We start from the raw sequence: 18,929 nt of genomic DNA, 5'->3' as shown, positions 1-18,929 counted from the left end.
GCCTGGACAGAAGGCTGTGTGGGCTCTTTTAGGGATGCAATGAGGAAAGAAAACTCAGCTAGACTGTGGGATAAAATAAATGACAGGCCTAAAAATACGTTTCCTCCTGTTTGACTCTACGTTTGGCCACGATTGAGATTTTTTTTTTTAAGGGTGAAGAGAAATCTTCATCTTTTTTTTTTTCACAATTTTACTACAGTGAAAGGTGAGAACATGAATCCTAGTATAAGATACACTCTACCACCCTTCACCCCAAGGTTCACAGCCCAAGAGAGCTTAGGGTCAGAGAGGGCACAAACTTCTCCCTTGCTCATTATCGCTGATGCATCAGAACTTCCAAATGTTCAATTTTGGGATGTGTAAACAGCCAAAAGAATGGAATCATGGGATTAAAAGCTAACCCTCCTGGGAGATCTCTCATAAATCTACTTCTCCTTTCAGTCTTATTACGAGAATTCCCTCCTCTGCTGGCCTTCTGAAGACCCACTACATCCACCACAGAGATTGGAACCTGTTCTCACAGGCCTTGTAGAAATGGCATCAACACATGACGTAGAGGATTCAGGAGTCATCCCTGAAGAAAGGAAAACTCTCAGGTTAGACCAGTAGACCACCAGCTCTGGGGGTGAGGTTAAATATCAGTTGTTCCACCTCCCTACTTTACATTGGGGTAAAACTGCAGCCCAGAGAGAGGAGGGGCCTTTTCCTAAGACACACAGCAGAAAAGGAGCAGCCACGCCAGGACCTGAACACTTCCTACTCCAGGCCAGGGACTTCTGTCCTTTCCCAGAGCCCAAACTTGCTCCCCTGAACACTAACCAGTGCCCTTCCTTGTGGTTACTATTACTTATCATCTCAAGTCTGGTTTCCATAGCTGAGCATTCAGATGGAAATATCTATTCACAGATTAGCAACATTACAAAACTATATTAGATTTGTAACACAAAAGGCAAGACGATCTTTGACAGTTGAAGAATTAAGGACTCAAAGGGCTTCAACTTAATACCAACACCAGAAATGCCACTCACTCATTAATGGTAACACTGTGCTGCATCTGTTTTTACAGCACAAAGCCCCTCATTTCTGTCAAGAATGCAGTAACAACAACATATTCCCTACTCAATTCTCTTAAGAAATCTTTCGAGATTGGTTGGCCAAAGATTATCTGGGCAGGCCCATCCACCAGGCTGAGTCTATACTGGGGACCAGGGGGTCTGGTCTTTGACCCCGATTCTGTAGGTGTCTGGGCAAAGCCTTTCACTACTCAGTGCCTCATTTTATTCATCTGGGGGAATGGATTTAATCATTCCTACCCCTTAGCAAGGCCAGCAACACCCATGGTCTTATACGGTGACCCTCAGATGGTGTGAATCATGCTCATGAGGTGAGAGGGGCCTGAATGGCCTGTGTTCGGATCCTGCCTTGGGCCTTGGAAAGCTGCCTAACCTCTCTGTGACTCATCTTCCTTATATGTGAGATGGGGTTGGCAGTTCCCACTTCAAAGGGTATGGTAAGGACCAGAGAAGTGACTAGGTGTGTGTCTGGCTGTGTAAAGATGTGTCCAGACCCCCGTTTGTCTCTTAGTAAAAATAAACAGGGTCCGATTCCCTTCTTTCTACTCTACCCTCCGATTACCTTCTTTCTACATGCTTAAGAGAAATCCATAGATGGGATCTATCTAGCAATCTGCTCTCCACTAAGAGAATTACCATATAAACACAAGATCTGGATGATATAAGCTTCTTCCCTGCCCACCCACCCCCCAGTTGTAAACAAAGGGAAAGGCATCGAGTTGGCTGGATTCTATGAGGCCACTGGGTGGGGAGTGCAGGGTCAGGCATGTGGCTAGCATCCCAGCCACCTGGCTGGCCTGCGGCTCCTCACCTGGTGGGGGCTCCACCGGGGGAGGGGCTTGATGTGAGGAGGCATTGTCAAGTGCACTCACTCTCCACAGGGAAGCCACGATGCTGGGCTAATAATAATGTGCTTCATTACAGGGAATAAAAATACTCACAATATCTGATGTTTATTCAAGACATTTTTATCCCGGGGCCCCTTCTGCTCTGCCATAAACAGACAGTGGGGTCTTCTCACCCACCACTGAGGTAGAGCAAGGCAGCTGCTCAACAGCTGCTCAGGAACCCACAACAGAGCAGAGGCCCGTTCCAAGTCCACTTCAGATGGACAGGACATTACGATTCGGGTTTTTTCAGGACCTACATGACCCATATGCCATCCTCCTTGGATCCTGCAAGCTTGTGCCTTTGGAAGCCAGGCCAGGCTGCCTCTGTCCTGTCAGGTGTGGCCCATAGGACAGGGATGGGAAGAGCTGGTGCTACAACTGCTAATTAAACAGGACCTGCAGAGGCTGGAAGTCTCTGGACAGGGGACCCTCTGCTGCGGACGGTCAAAAAGGGAGTCACCCTCTGGCACTGCCACTCCACGTGCCCCTACAAGGCTGAGGATTTCGAAGGGACACTTCCCAGGTTCCAGGGCAAGAGCATTTCCGGGAGCTGCAGACTAAAGACAGGCCCTCCTAGAACATCCTGCTCAAGCTTCCAGAGTTAAGCTTCCCTCCTGCACTCTGGTCAGCCCATCTTCTTCCCTTAGTCCTTCAAACTGGATGTGGTGCCCACCTCAGCAAAGAACATAACTGGGATTTTGGGTTCCTCCTGGCCATGGACCGACCAACCCAGCCCGGTTCAGCTGTACACATTTAGCCCCATCCATGCCCCAGCAGCATTATTTTCAAAAGCTGGAGAATCCTGCAAAGTGACAAGGAGCATCAGTTTTTTAAATACCCCATGGAATAAAATTCAGTGTTCTGACATCACGGTTTTGTCTATTAGAATAAGCCAGCTCTCAAATACCTTAGCTACCTCCATGATCTCCTGGAAAAGCATTTTTCTGATACCAGTAACTAAATAAAATAATTTCCTACCATTCTTTCTAATGAAAATCTCTAGAAGCTTTCTTTATTTAATAACCTCAGGGTGAAACAATGGCTGGTTCAGGTAGGTGGTTTTGTTTTGTTTTTTTTCAGGATAGGATTGAGGAGGGCCATGACACCTAATTAGCAGAAAGCTAATTGATCGTCTGGTTATTTATCACCACCATACTAAAAACAAAATAAAAATACCAGAGTCAACTATTAATAGCCAATTTGGCAACTTCATCCAAGGTACGACTAAAGTAGAGAGCAATAGTTTTACTTTACTGAGGTTTCCTGATTTCATTTTATTTTTTTATTCTTATTTTAAAAATATTTTTAATTTAATTTAATTTAATTTAATTTAATTTAATTTAATTTAATTTAATTTAAATTGAGAGAGGGAGAATGAGCGAGGCCAGAGAGAGATTTTCAAGCAGACTCCCTACTGAGCACAGAGCCAGGTGTGGAGCTCAATCTCAGGACCTGAGCCAAAATGAAGAGTTGGATGCTTACGTGACTGAGCCACCCAGGCATCCTTGAGGTTTCCGGATTTTAAAAAAGCTCCCATGAGGAATGATCACAAAAAAATGAAGACGATGCATCTCCCAGACATACTAACTAGGAGCTTAATGGCATAATTTCCCATCTACTATTTATTATAATTAACAATATAATTAGCTCTAATAAATAATTAGGCGCCCAAAGTATGTTAAGTAGGATTCGGTTCTTACCCACAAAATGTCCACATAACTAATGAAATTATTTTTTTAGTATTTTTAAGAATAAGAAGTATAGATGACCACCCTTATAATTATGTAATTTTTCTGTACTGATGAGAGTTTTTCCTTAAGTTTCTGATTTCCAACCTCTTTATATTTAAAACAGGTAGATATCTTTGAGAAGTTTTTGAAGGAGAATATTATTATTCCTAGCTTCTCTTACCTACCAGTAATTAACCTAGTCCCTGGAAGTAACAAAGGACAGGCCAGCTTCTTCACTGCCTGCACAAGCCCACACTCCATATTGAGTGCAGTCAGGTGGTGTTCCAATAAAAGCCCTTGGACTAAGGGTCAGAAACTGGATTCCAGGGCCACCTCTGTCCCTCACTGGATATGTGACCATATAAGCCCTCTGATCTCTACTTCCTCACCTGTCAAAACAAGAGAGGCCAACAGTACCTGTCCTGGGTACCCAACCACAAAATTACCTTGAGGAACAAGTGCAATTGTGTCAGCAAATGTAAGCAGTCAGTTCTTCTATGTTGTGGGCAACTTGAGCTAAGAATAAAGCCAGTTTTTAACACTTACCAGCCTAAAATCCATCCCAGTTATGGGTTTAGTTTGGTGGGGAGAGAAGATTCACTCCCTGAGCTCTTCTTGTCCCCCTGGTGTTTGGTGGGAGTTACCCTGGATGGCAGGTCTAGAGAGGTTGTTTTGCCAGAAACCAGGCTTAGTTTTGAAAGTAAAGTAGAAATAGCACTGAATGGGTGGAACTCAAGAGGTCAGCTAGGATTTGTCCCCTTCTGTCTCTTAACCTCCAAAGGTTAAGGCAGACTGTGAACTGTAACAGGATGGACCTGAAAACTTCAGGGATCGGCGAGCTCTGTGGGCTCAGCATCTCCTGAGATCTTGGGAAATATCTACACGAGCCAACACTGCGGCAAGAATATTAGCTCTTTACTAAGAAGGTGAAAGGCGATGACTCACAGGTTCTTCTTGCAAGATTGCTGCTATGCTCTTCCCCTCAAATCCTCCCTACGCCTATCCGATAGTTGAGTTTCACCACGCTTGGCTGCAAGCTTCGCAGCAATTCTTCCCCCCAACCCCTCATGAAAAAGGGACTTGGTAGAAATCCATTTCGAAGGCAGATAGGAGTGCAATAATGAAACTTTCCTCACTTTAAATTTTAAAACGCCCATTTCTATTTTAAAATTTAAATTTTCTATTACGTTTGCATTTGCTGTCGACCTAGTCGGTCAGAAGTGGACTAGAAAGGGTCTTCTGCCTTTTGCTTTTTCTCCCTCGTGATTCTGTGACTCTTAAAAAAGAAAAGGAAACCAGAAAGCTAGGAATTCCATGAAAGTAAGTTAAGTGTCGAACTTCAGGATAATGCCGTATCCAAAAATGTGACAACAAACGTACCTGTCACCTGCTGATGGAGGAAAGGTGCATATAAGGGACTCCTGTTAAAATAGTATTGCTCGTACAGACCCCAGGAAGCAGAACTGATACATAGAGTCCCATATGTGTGTGTGCGCACATATGTGCATGCGTGCGTGCGTGCGCGTGTTTGTGTGTGTGGCGCAGGGAGCGTTTCTTGGAGAGAGGAACTCTATTATAATTAGAATACGTTACATTTACATACTGCTTTGTAATTTAAAGCCTTTCCCATGTTCTCTTTATATGGTTTTCATGGTCTTGTGATATCCTTGACTCTAAATCTACAGCTCTTTGCCCTACGCTGCCAGCTTTTGGTTAGACGGTGTGGTCCACTGGGTCCCATCAGTGGAGCGTCAGGACTGGAATCCAACTTTGAAGACTAATCCCCTGAGACCCTCTACTCTTCTTTTTTGGAGGGAGGCGAGCACCACATCCTGTATTATATAAAAAATGAACATGTTTAACTCTCACTTGAGCTGAGTCTGGGTAGAGCAAAGGACTTGAAGGTCAAGTTTTAGTATCCTTTCCTGTAGGATTCCATGAGCAATTGGAAGGTGAGGAATCACCCCCAAATAAGGAGCAGAAGAGGGCCAGAGGAGCCCACTAACTGCCCCACGGGTCAGGTGGTGACTCTGCTAATGACCTCTCTCATCCCATGAGACCCAGGCTGCGGACCGTGGGCAAATGTCCTCCTGGAGCCCAGCTCAAACGTTTCTTACATTGATTATTAGTGTTTCTTGAAATCATCACTTACAACTTAAGTTTTTTAGGTGGCTTTGTGGTCAGAGTGCCTAGGTTTTTAATATTGGAGACTGAGGACTCTTGGCCTCTCGTCCAGCCAGGGACTTGGTGCAGAAATGCAGAGGCTTGGCCCTTGGGGCTCTGCAAGCCCCCGAGGCCCATGGCTCTTCACCCTCCTTTCTAAAGGGCCGGGGTGCCCAATGCCCCCCCATGGCCACGGTTACCTGCTCGTACTTCTCCAGCTCCGTGTGGTAGATCTGTCTGATTTGGGACAGCTTGGCTCTGTAGTCTGAATGCTCCACCGAGTTGTCGGAGCCCGCGCCTCCTGATGCCGCCGCTGCCGCCGCTGCTGCCGCCGAGCCTCCGCCCTTCTCAGGGCCTGCCACCCCCTCGGCCAGCAGCATGTTGTCCAGTCGCATCAGCTGGGGGTCTGTTGGTTCCTCCTCCTGGGCTCCCCGGATACTCAAGACTGCAGGGGGACACAGCAGAGGGGAGGGTTAATGGTAACCCATATGCAAGCAAATGAAGAAAACAGAAAGCAATGGCATGCCACTGGCGCAGCAAGTCACCCAAGTGCTTGCAACATGGCACGCGTAGGATGGGTGAAGGGTCGGGCAAGGGGGATGACGAAGGGGAGAGAACCCAAGGAGAGGCTTGCTTTTTGTTCCAGAAACTACTGATGCTCCACTTATGAGAGCTACACAGAACAGTCCAATTCAGGGAGGCAGAAAGTAGAAGGGTGCGGGGGCTGGGAGTCCGTGTTTCCTAGGGACGGAGTTTCACGTAGGAGAGAGGGATGGTGGTGACGGCTGCACCAAAGTGAGCGCGCTTAATGTTGCTGAACTGTACGCTGGACACTGAAAAATGGTTAAGATGATAACCTTGTTATGTATACGTTACGTAAGAAATTTCAAAAGTACAAAAAATTAATTATAGCAGGAAATAATTTTCACTTTCATCTCCAAACTGCCAAATTTTTAATTCAAGGAAAGACATTTCCTTCTTTTCTAATTTTAGAGTTCTGTGAGTTTGTGGTTTTACCCTCATATTGCCTTTGTTATATTTGATTGGCCTGAATTTTCATTTCCAAAAATAACCTAAGCCACGTAAATCTAGTCATTTTGGACTGAAATCTTAAGACCTTTCCTCTAGGCAGCAGGGAGAGTATGGAAGTTTCAAACAGCAAGAAGATAACATCACATGCCAATTATTCTTCAATAAAAAATAAAATAAAATAACAACATAAAACAGCAGGAAAACAAATTGGCCAGTGAGTAGGGATGTTTCTTTTTGGACGCTGAGATGTCTTCATTCCAGGTATAGACAGTCCTGTTGGAAACCAGGGTGAGGTCCACTTAACAAGCTGTTTTGGGTATTCTTCAGAGAAGCCAAGTAGGATGGAGGAGATTCCAATGAATGAAATGGCTGCTTTTTATTAAAACACCCTGGCCATTTGGGTGGGTGGGTGGGTGGGGGGTCAGGACCGAAAGAGATCAAGTGTTTTAGTAAATCAGCAGAAGAGCTAGGCAGTCTCTTTTTACTACCATCATACAACTTGCCATAAAATAAATCACTCATCTAAACCTAGTTTATCTGTCAGCATCCAAGTCTTTGTCAAGAGAGAACATGAAAAGAATTTCCAATTAAAAAAAAAAAGAATAAAGTTTGGGGTAAGGAAGGAAAGTAGGGAAGATATTCAAGGCAGAGGAGAATGAGCCATGTCCGTCTTTTTTCGGGATGGGGATGGCAGGCACCATGTGGCCTGATGGACACACGTGCAAGGGAACAATCAGAGAATCAAGAGCTGATTCCAGGTGGGGTGCATCTGGGGAGCCCCCAGGAGGTGGGCCCAGTTGTCTCCTGAGCCCTAGCAAGACAGTCCCACGGGGTCATGAGCGGGAAGGTGGATATGAGGTCAATATGAAGGATGTATAGATGTTCAGGGTGTCCCATTACATGTAACACCACCATAACCACATGCTCCTGGCTTCCATCAGGCAAGACAAGGACCAACCGTGAGCGTGGTTCAGAAGGAAATCCCAATTCCTACACTCAGTGGGACCCTGCAGCATGGCTTCCATGAAACCAGTCAAGTGGCATGCTGAGCCAGGTGGCCCAGCAGTGGCAGTTAGGAGCAGAGGATGAAGGCTGGGGTAGAAAAGCAGTGAAGTAAGGGAGGGCGGGGGGTGGGGGGAGGAAAGATGTAGGGAAGACGGCTAGCTGGGGAGGAAAGAATGAAGTCCGCACCTGTACGCAAACCCCAAACACCTCTGGACTCAGGCTCTTCTCCTTCCACACCCGAGCCCTTAATTTCCTGCTGCACTAAAATAAAATTGCCGTATCAGTGATGGCATTATTGAGGGATGTTTTTTGGGCTTCTTTCCAGGGAAATCCTCCTTTTGTAGGCCCAGGAGATGAACTGAGAAACTGCCCCTTTGACTGGTTTTTTAATAACATCCAGTCATGTTATTCTGTGCCTTGAATTCATTCACCCAAACCTTCAAAGTCCTATGAAGAACACATCGCCACTAACAGGTTTCCTCAAGAAAATAATTCAATGCTGTACCCATTTCCTGAGTTAGAGACCTTTCCAGTCCCTAAAGGGGCAGATAAGAAAGGGGACCCACACCAGCAGCCCAGAAGCTCCCCTTTCCTCTCCCCTATGGGTGAGGGCATTCGTGTGTGGCGTCTACAGGTGCTTCTCTCTTGAATTTGATTCAGCGAATTTTAATTGCTTTATCAACAAAAATATTTTGGGTCATTTAAAAGATTCACCTCTGAGCTATTCTTAATAAATAAATGTAATTGTTGCACTTTAGCTTGGTCATTAAATAAACTGTGCAAAATTCTACTCTCGATTAATCCACTCTACTCCATCTTGTGTTGCGGACCTCCAGAAGAGGCCACAGACTCTAGACAGAAGCCCCCCGAGGCTGACAGGAAACTGCCCCCTCCCCGGATGCCCAGCCAGTGGTAATGCCTCCAACTGGGTCCTCCTGGCTGTTCCAGAGCCAATCCCTCATGCACGTGAAAGATCTCATAAGAATTTCTGGTCTCAGTGAAGGTAGCAAAGAGAAATGGAGCAACATCACCCTAATGGTCAGGACTTGCCCCCACTAGATCCAGTCTACAACCTGTCCACCCAAGATGATGACAAGGACCCTCGGACAGCACGTGTGCCTACGGCTGCCTCGCTCACCCCATCAGCTTATTCCTCCAGCAAAGTTCAGTTCGTTAGGACAGAGGCAGAAGCAGATAGGCATCCACAGACCAGAGCGCTGGGCCCAGTCCCTCCAGGTACTAGGAAGGTAGCCATGGGCGTGTTACCAGCACCCGTACTTACTTCTGAGAGTATTTTCCCCTTCCGGACCCACACAGTTGCATGGACACCTCTGCTCCACCTTTTCTTTGAAACAATCAGTGGGATACACAGACTATCCACACATCTACCTAATTAACATTTTGTTGGGCTTGAAATCTAACTGCTTTTAAATGAAATAAGAAAGAAAATGGCTAAGACCTGCAAAGGATGCTGAAGGGTTACACTGCGAGCCCCTCACCACCAGGGAAACTTCACGGCAGTCACACAGTGCAAAGCGCTCACCTATACAGACTCTTTTTTTTTTGTCCCTGCTCAGGTATAAAGGATACATTTAGTTAAGAGGAAAAGAAAAAAAAAAAAAACACACAAAAAAAAAAAACAAACAAAAAACAAAAACAGGGCAAGTGTTAGCACTTCGCTTTGCTTTTATACCATTTTATGAACCCTGAAAACAAACACTCTTTAAAAAGAAATTTGGTTTTAATAAGATTTAATAAAACTGGTTTCCAAATGTGGCCAATAAGACATCGGTACAGAATACGATGCACCTTAACATAGGTGTCGCCTGCATTTATACTTAGGGTTCAGGACACATAAATAGGTCCCAAACCAGAGATCCAGTGAAAATGAAAGAATGTAAAGATGGGGGGTGGGGGTGGGGGAGGAGCAGTCCTCTCCAAATTACACTCTTTAAATTATACTGAAATTAAAAAAAAAAAATTAAGAATAGAAATAAATTATACTGAAATCATTATGGGAATTAAAAAATTCAGAGTATGTGTTGGAATCCCGGGCTATATATATATCCCTCATGTGTATATATAGTGTGTGTATATATAGTGTGTGTGTATATACATATATAATGTGTGTATATATAATGAATATATAACGTGTATATATGGATGCATAATGTGTATATGTAGTGTGTATATAGAATGCACGTGTGTGTGTATATACACATCTGTTATGTGCTTCTATATACCAACAACATAAACAAGAGAACATCTTCATCTTGTACTTCGCATAGAAGATTCCGGTTCCGATGCTCTGGGGCTGTGTCTGTGCACTGAGTGGACGCATGGACGGGCCAATAAACTGCCTGCACTTTATTTCTGCCCAGGAGAAGAATCCGTGTGAACCATTATAAAAAAAATGGGTGTGGGATTCACGGATACGGAAAACGCTCGGCTGGTCGGTTAAAAAAAAAAAAAACAAACCCTCCAACATTAAATAAATAAATGAAACGGGTGATATGTCTAAGCAGAACTGATGCCACCTATTTATTGCTCGAAGCCAGCACTCTGGTGTGTAGGAGACAAAATGATTATTTAAAAGCTCCTTTTTATCTCTGTGGCACCATGCAAGACTCAAATGAACCTTTCGCCAGGACACCAGAGATGTTAACACTCATCCTCCAAGATCCAATTTCAACCAGCGGAGCTGTTACCTAATCCAGCAACCATCACATATGATCAGGTTTCTGCTTCCCTGACGGGCGCCCTGCGCTCTCTGCTCCCCCCCTCCTCCCCGTGTTCCCCAGTCCAGCAGCCTTCACCGAACCAGCTTTTAAAGGGCCAAGGCCCCCCGCTTATGCCCGCGCATACGGGGCTCTAGCAGTCAGGAGTCAGGCGTGCACCTGTCCACTACCTGAAAACGTAATCATCATCTGCACTGGCCTCGCCAGCCGGGGGGGACGGGGGGTGTCACCCAACCGGGGAGGTAACCCTTTGGGTAGGGACTGTCAAAGAAGGAGGCCACCCCTCCCGAATCTAACCCCTCGTGCTCGAGGCCAGTCAAGGCAGGTGTGTGATTTGTGTAGAAACTGTCAGGAGCCCTCGGACAAGCATCTGATGTCACACCTACGGCGCTGCCTCGGGTGGCCCGGGAAGGGGGGGGCATCCTTTGGTAAAACTCCCAAGACAGGTGTACAGACTGTCACAGCCGCGCCGAGCTGCTCTCCCAACTGGCCTGCCGCTGTCCTTTCTTCCTTTATTTTTTCTTCGGAGAAGGACAAAAACAAACCAAACCCAAAGGCATGTTCAAGATCCTGGGCAGGAGGGCCGGAGCTGGTTGTTTTGTCCTTCCCCGAAGGCCGGGAGCGCGGGCAGCGCGGCCGAGGCCCACTAGAGGGCACCCTGTCTTCACCGAGGACAGGATGCGCAGGGAGGGTCCCCGGCCCCAGCCTGGCCCCTGCTTCCATCCAATGTCCACAGTGGGGCAGGTGGGGGGAGGAGGGCAGATCTACAGGCAGGGTCGTTCGGACTGGGACGGGCATCCAGGGACCCAAGGATGGGCTGGGGGACAGAAGGATGCACGGAGATAGAGACGTGGTTGGTGGGGATGGGGGGGGATGGAGACTAGAGATAGAGACAGGTGGTTTGAGAAAGAGCGCGAGGTGGTCTCTGCAGGGTGGACGCCCTCACACTGGCCACGGCCTTTCTCTGCTGGGCTGGAAGGCCTGAGACTGAACCCCCACGCGGAGCGATCCACGGTCCGTGGGTTACTCTCCACGACACGCAGGGTGGGGAGGACAGTCACCCCACCACCCCGGGGGACAGCTATGCCATCTCCGGCTGTTGAGAACGCTGGAGAGAAGTGAGGGACAGAAATAGTCTGTGCTTGCATTTTTAGAAATACAGGTGATTGCTTGCCTCGTGGAAGTGTCATGGGGACGCCTTCCGCTAGTTCATAAAGTGCCTGCGTGTACAGACTTGTGTCACTTTACAAAATGTGAGGCCCAAACTGCACCGCAGACGAGTCAAGATGACCAAGGCGGTAACAACAAAGTAACGTCCCCCACATCAAAGCCAAGGGGACACAGCCGAGAGGAGAATCAGGGTCTCAGACACTGTCTCCTCGACTGCAGCATTAGGATTCTTTTTTTTTTTTTTTTAAGATTTTAAATTTATTTATTCATGAGAGAGAGAGAGAAAGCGAGAGAGAGAGAGAGAGAGAGAGAGAGAGAGAGAGGCAGAGACACAGGCAGAGGGAGAAGCAGGCTCCATGTAGGGAGCCCGACTTGGGACTCGATCCCGGGTCTCCAGGATCAGGCCCTGGGCCGAAGGCGGCACTAAGCCGCTAAGCCACCCGGGATCCCCAGCATTAGGCTTCTGACTCTTCCACAAAGAGTCACTAGGTGGACGTGACATCAACCTGGGGTGTGCGTGTGTATGCGTACACACACACACAATGTCTTTCGATGCACAAATGCCGAGGAGACAAGAGATGAGGCAGGGAAGGAAGGAAGGTCTATTATTCACAGACTCCTTAATTTCTTTCAATTCCTCCAAATCTGATCCTCTTCAATGACCTCACTCTGCCAAGGGCTCCCTGACGGTCAGAGCCGCCGTGCCATGTGACTGAGCGCCCTCTTCCCTCTCGGCCAGAGAAATCCACTTACCACAGTCCTATCCTATTTCAGATCTCAGCTCAGCACTCTCCTCCGTGGAGCCTAAGCTAATAATAGCCCAAAATGAACTCCCTCACCTCGGAGCCACCAGAGCTTGTGCTGTCTACCCCATGGCCACAGGGCATCTCGGAACACCTCGGGTCACACCTGCCAGCTTGCCAGCAAGGCCATGAGCTCCTGAAAGGCAGCGAGGACCCGTCCAGCATCTGTGCATCCCCCAGATGGCCTCCCCGAGCCTCTGGCACTAAGCACTTACTCAAGCATTTCTTAATATGTAAAAAGAGGGAAAGATTGGCGGGGGGGGGGGGGGGGGGTGGAGTGACCCTGGACCCACTGCCTCATCACGCCCTTAGGGAGGCAGTGGGCTCCCGTGTGGCCCTTCCCCTACATGCCAGTGACGGGCTGGGCCATGGCCAGCATGCTATGGGGTAGGAGCATGCTGCCACTCCGCCAGCTTGCATACCCACCTCAAAAACCTGCCCTTGGGAACCTGATGATTCCAAACAGGCAAATCCATGTTACGGTTTAAGCCAGAGCCTCCAAGACCCCCAGCCTCGGGGGTTCCCCCAGAAACCCAACATTACCCATGAAGGCTCTGGGTGCTTTGGAGAGAGCCTGGCAGGTGACCGGTACCTGGGAGGAATTCCTGGAAGGCCCGACAGCAGCCCCAGTGAAGGGGCCACACGCGGGATGCTGAGCACCAACGAGCCCTCCGAGGAATGCTCAGTCGCTCACGTTACTGACCAAGCACCTGTAAGGTGCCAGGAACCAGGTGGGTGCTGGGATTTCCAAGAGGACCCAGCCACGGGCTCTGGCCACATGAAGCCCATGGGTTGTCCTCCTCTGGTCCCTTCTCACCCGTGCTGCCAACCGCCCTGAGGCTGGCGGTGGACACAGGAAGTGGCCTGAATAGGTGGCTGGTGACCAAAAAATTCTCAACCCACACACCCGTTCCCCTTGCGCCATGTTCTTTGGTTTCCCACAAGCCCAATCACACCCAGAACTGGACACTCCTCAGCTCGAGCTGAGAACCAACTAGGACGTAACTGGATTCTTCTACCCCAAAGGGGGGACCAGGATCTCGCGTGAGTGGCTGGGGGCTCGGGCTGGTGCATCCTGACCTCTCCACCCCAAAAGCTTAACCATCCCATTTGTTTCATGGAAGAGCTTATTTTTGTGTGTTGTTAAGAGTTTGTCCATCACACAAATGGAAATGATTATCAATTCAGTGCCCTGGATTTTCCAGACCAGCACCCTAAGAAGGCAGCACTTGTGGTTAAGCACAGGGGGAGCCAGCTGAGACCCTCCAGGCCTGCTGGGGCTCCGGCTGCTGCTCTTGGCCTGGGGCAGGCTCGGCAGGTGAGAAGCCCAAGCTCCTGAAATCCTCAGGTGCTGGAAACCACGCGGGGACTCTGCGGCGTCTGTGTCTTGGCCTTCCAGAAGCTCAGGGGTGCGAAGGCGGGGCCCCAGGTCTGGGGTCTCTTGAAGAGCCGCCGGGGGCTTGGCTATGAAAATAAGAGGTCCTGGGGGCCTCTCACCTTTCCTTCTGGGTTATTAGGCAGGCGGGCCAAGCCAGGGGACCCGAGGGCCACAGCCAATCAGCAGCACCATCTTGGGATTCCTCAAGTAGCTCATCCCACAAACACTGAGCATCTCCTACGGTGCCGGGCACGGTGCTGGACCTCAAAAGAAAATGTAATGCGCTCACTTTGTCCACATTTAGCCAACAGCCACCAAATGCGCAGGGCTTCGTGTGAGGTTTTGGGGTGGGGGTGAAAATGAAATTATATGATGCTCTTGAGATGATTTTCAAGTGTGTTTGTTTTTTGGTTTATGTTTTCGGGCTTTCTTTAGAGAAACACATCACACTTTTCTTGTCATCATCTCTTTCTGGGCGAGGCTTCGGCAGCTCTGGTCACATGCATTCTCTACTTCTCAGGCGATGCTCGGGCACAGATCCCATTCACACGTCCCCTGCTTGGCACACTGAGCCTCCCTGGGCCAGCTGGCAGAGAGAGGAGGCTCACGTGCCGGGCAGCAGGCTCCTGCCTTTCTGGAAGGGTGCCGGCTGCCTGGGCGAGGGGCTTTGGGCCTTAATAGCTCAAGCTCGGTCTGCCGCTCGGGGAACCCCTTTGCCCAGAGAGATGCTGCAGAAGCCAGCAGGAGGCCGGGACTCCAGGCTGGCTCGGGCCTCAGGCCGCCTGCTGAGCGGTGTGAGGAAGGGGGTGAGCTCACAGGACTGCGGAGTGTGCGAGGCCCACGCGGCACGTAGTGTCCCACCACGCAAGGGATGGTTTCCTCCCAAGCTGTATAAAAAATATGAAGCCACTGGTTTGTGACCTGAGGTGCATTCCTGGGAGATGCAAGCTTCTCTTTACAGCGGTAGTTTATAAAAGAGGTGACTGCCGAGAAAGTGAGAGAAGTTTCTCAATATTCTCTTGCCTGAAGATGAGAATGTCCTGTAACTTGGAGTCGCCAACACATTTTCTGCTCTGTCCCAGTGCTAATATATACTAGGTTTCCTTTCTCGTCATATTTTATTTTATTTTATTATTTATTTTAATTATTTTAATTATTTTATTTTATTTTTTCAAGATTGTATTTATTTATGAGAGACAGAGAGAGAGAGAGAGAGAGAGGCAGAGGGGATCCTAAGACCCTGAGATCATGACCACTAAGCCACCCAGACACCCTCCTGTCATCATCCTGGGTCCCAGGATGTGTGGTATGGGCCCAGGGCCCCGTCCTGGTAGCACCAGAGCATGCACAGAGGAAGAATGCTGGGACAAAGTGACGTACAAGACTCCCCATCCTGTGATCTGACGTCCCCTAAGCTCACCATCCCTATCACCCAATGGTCAGTAATAATATCAACCACACTGCAATTCTTATTAAAGATGAACTAAGGTCATTTTTATAAAAGCAGATGTCTTGGAGACTGGTAGGTTTTCCACTGCTGGTTAAAGCTAAATCAATCCCATTGGAGAAAAAAAAAGGTCCCTTTGGGAAGAATAGGAAAGCAAGACAGATTTAGAAGTCAAGAGTCTGGTTTCTGTAGCTCAGGAATCAGCAGCACAGAAGGAACCAGGAGAAGTCACTGAGCGTCCGGATTCGCACGCGGATGCACACTCCTGCTCCCTGTCCCGGGTGTGTGGACAGGCTCGTGCTCACACCATCATGGGCCGAGCCACCGATCCTCAGCCAACACAGTAGATTTCAAACATCTTTCTTTTGTGTCCTCGTGCTCCTTCCTCTTCACGTTCCTTTCTTGCTATTCTTCTCCCAAGCTGGGTAGGAATCGCGCTTCCTCTAAAGCCTGAAGTGTCCCCTGTCTGCAGAGCCCCTGACCTCATTCTTCCTGAGTCGGGGAGCATGGAGTCTCCCCGACCTGGCAGGGCCTGCTATGGAAGGCTGGGTCCTTCTAGAGGCAGAAACACCCTTCTGGGAACCACTTAGCTTGAATGCGGCCTCAACCTGTGTCCAACACGCTAGCCTGGAAGTCATCTGAAGATGGCAGCTTCCCATTTCCATTAAAAAAAAACAAAAAACGAAAAACAAAAAACAAACAAAACCAGAGAACCGGAGAGAGCGCGAGACTCTATTCATAATTAAGGTTTGAGCAAGCTGTGTTTCGGTTTCGACTTTTTGGGTGGGATTCCGACTTCACAATCATCCTTCTCCGCTGGGGCATCAAGAAACCCCACACTCAAAATGTTAAAATACCTAGATGTCACCACATTTCCTACTACGTGTGGTCTTACCATCTTGACATCATTTCACTCTCAGGACCACAGATGCTCTTCTGGTGCCTGGTGACAAGTGGGATTTTCTCACCTGTATTTACAAACTCAATCATGACAGAACTAGTTGTTTGTTTGTTTTTTCTCCAGGCTTCCAAACAATTTTATCAGACTTTAGTTTGAAATAAAGAACATTCTGTTCTCACCCAGGTTTTGAGAGCCACGGAATAATTCCAAGGCAGGGTCCCGAATGTAACGTGCTACTGACCTTAAGGAGTCTTTACACAAGACAGTGATAATTTAGTCTCCACCTGCTCCACGATTATTTCCAACTCCACCAGTCAGGAAGACTAATAGTACTAACAGTACTGCCCTGCTGGAGTCGGCTCACACCGCTGCCAGATGACCGCCATCGACAGAGGTGAGCACCCCAGGGACAAACGGACCATGACATCACGACTGGCAAAGAGTGGGTTCCAGCAGGTGGACACAGGGTCTGGAATCAAGAAGTGAGGTACAAGAGGGGCATCCGAGTAGCTCAGGTGGTTGGGGATCCGACTCTTGATTTCAGCCCAAGTCATGACTTCATGAGTCACTGAGCCCTGCATCGGGATCCATGCTCCGTGGAGAGTCTGCTTGGGATTCTCTCTACCTCTCTGCCCCTCTCCCTGCTTGCTTTCTCTCTCTCTCTCTCTCTCTCTCTCTCTCTCTCAGTAAAGTATATAAATAATTTTTTAAAAAGAGAGGTATTTGGGAAGCTCAGCTGCTTAAGCATCCAACACTTGGTTTGGGCTCAGGTCATGATCTCAGGGTCATGAGATCAAGCCCCACGTCAGGCTCTATTCTCAGGGCAGAGTCTGCTTGAGACTGTCTCTGCCTCCCTCTGCCTCTCCCCTGCTCATTGCCCTCACCTGCGTGCTCGCTCTCTCTTTCAGTAAATAAAAATAAATAAATAAATAAATAAATAAATAAATAAATAAATAAATAAGATCTTTTAAAGGTAAAAAGAAAGAAATGAGGTACAACATGCTAGTTCACTCCATCCCTTTGGCCTCTTGGACCCAGTCCTTCTGCTCCTCTCTCCATTAGAAACCGGATTCCTTTCATTCTATAAAGAGGACGGGAGGTCGAAGCGTGAGAGAGTCAAAGGCCTCGAACAAGACAAGAGAAAGGGGCTCCCTGAAGGTCTCGGACTATGTTACCTCTGCAACTACCACTGATAATGAGATCGTTTCACATACATGTGTATGCTGACTATGCGAATACTCTGTCAATACATGGGATACGATGGAGCACGGACCATCCTCTACATGGGACGTGGGAGAGGCAGTCCCTGGGGAAGGGCCTGGCAAAGAGCACTGGCACAATGATGAAGGGATGGGTTAATTTTCCAGTTTCTTCCAATATATTTAACGTTGGCTTTCAGGGGAATCTATGGCCACTGAGAGGAGAGACACCTTCCAGCGTCCCTTGCAGCTAGATGTGGTCATGGCTTGGATGACAAAATTCTAGTGATAGAATAGTGATAGTGAGGTAGGCTATAAAACTTCAAAAAAGAAGGAATGTCTTTCTCATTCCTCTCTTTGTCTGCTATGTTGGCTAGAATATGAAATGCAATGACTGGAGCTCTAGCAGCCACTTTGGGCCATGAATTGGCTGGGGAATGGAAGCCACACTAGCAAGAAAAGCCAGACAGAAGTTATCATACTCTAGAGGCCAGCCTGGATGATCACCTTCAGACTCTATGAAAACAAAGAGAAATAAATTTATATTTTGTTTAGGTTACTTATTTGGGGGTTTTGAAGGTTTTTGTTTGTTTTTGGCAGCCTAGCCAATCCAACCTATTAAAAAGGAGGAGGAACAACTCCACAAGGCAGAGTGATTCCATGTTGGTTAGCGTGTTAGAGATGTAATTACAAAGGGGCAGATTCAAGAACTAGAAGCAAGTCAAAGAGCCTGAGTAGCTACTGGGGAGAATTTCTTCCTGCAAAAGGAGAAGGTTTAGCACAGATAGCAAGAGAGCTGATCATTTGAGGGGGCTCTCCGAGAACTGCTCTGGCAAATGAGCAGAGATGGGACTTCTCCAGGGAGTCTGGGGCAACAGAGAAGGGGAAGGGGATGCCTCCTAGTCAAGGTGTTGGGTGACTGGCTGCCTAGACTGGGGATCACGGGGCAGGGAGTGAGGGCCGGTTGCACATGGAAACCAGCCGAGGGCACGCTGTTGCCTCCGCGGTGAAGAGAGAGAAGAGAGGGACCTGTCTTGACAAGGGGAAAACTAAGGCAGATCAAACTGTAAACCTGGAGGCAAATATAGGAGGAGCGACGACACGGGAGATGAAATTCTATCAAATTCCTTTTGGCCTCTTTGACTTGCCCACCTGTACAACAGTGCGTAATGGGACATTTCCTTACACAACACTAGAATAACGTTTGCTTTCTAACCAGCCTGCTGAACCTGTCGGTTCCAGAGGACCAGAATGGGGACACGGGGGCGGGAAAGGAAATCCTCGTGCAGCCTACTTAGAGAAGACATCACCTCCCCTCGCTCTTTTGGTAGCAGAAACGCAGCCGAAGGACACCGGGTCTATTTATGGGCGCCCCAGGTCCATTTCAACACACATGCCAA

The 18,929-nt window shown here is 48.1% G+C and overlaps 1 protein-coding gene across 3 annotated transcripts in view; it reads right to left on the bottom strand.

Annotated features, from left to right (window-relative positions):
* The window catches only part of PBX1 (PBX homeobox 1), a 292,213-nt gene that overhangs the window by 52,553 nt on the left and 220,731 nt on the right, over positions 1-18,929 (bottom strand). For all 3 annotated transcript variants that reach the window (XM_055333977.1, XM_055333979.1, XM_055333978.1), the window contains one exon: positions 6,057-6,301. In XM_055333977.1, coding sequence (XP_055189952.1) covers positions 6,057-6,301 — 245 coding nt within the window. The remainder of the gene's footprint in view (positions 1-6,056; positions 6,302-18,929) is intronic.

This window comes from Nyctereutes procyonoides, unplaced genomic scaffold (genome assembly GCF_905146905.1).
Source record: "Nyctereutes procyonoides isolate TBG_1078 unplaced genomic scaffold, NYPRO_anot_genome, whole genome shotgun sequence".
Taxonomy (NCBI): Eukaryota; Metazoa; Chordata; class Mammalia; order Carnivora; family Canidae; genus Nyctereutes; species Nyctereutes procyonoides.
The sequence above is the reverse complement of the archived record's forward strand: the minus strand, read 5'-3'. Positions and strand labels throughout refer to the sequence as shown.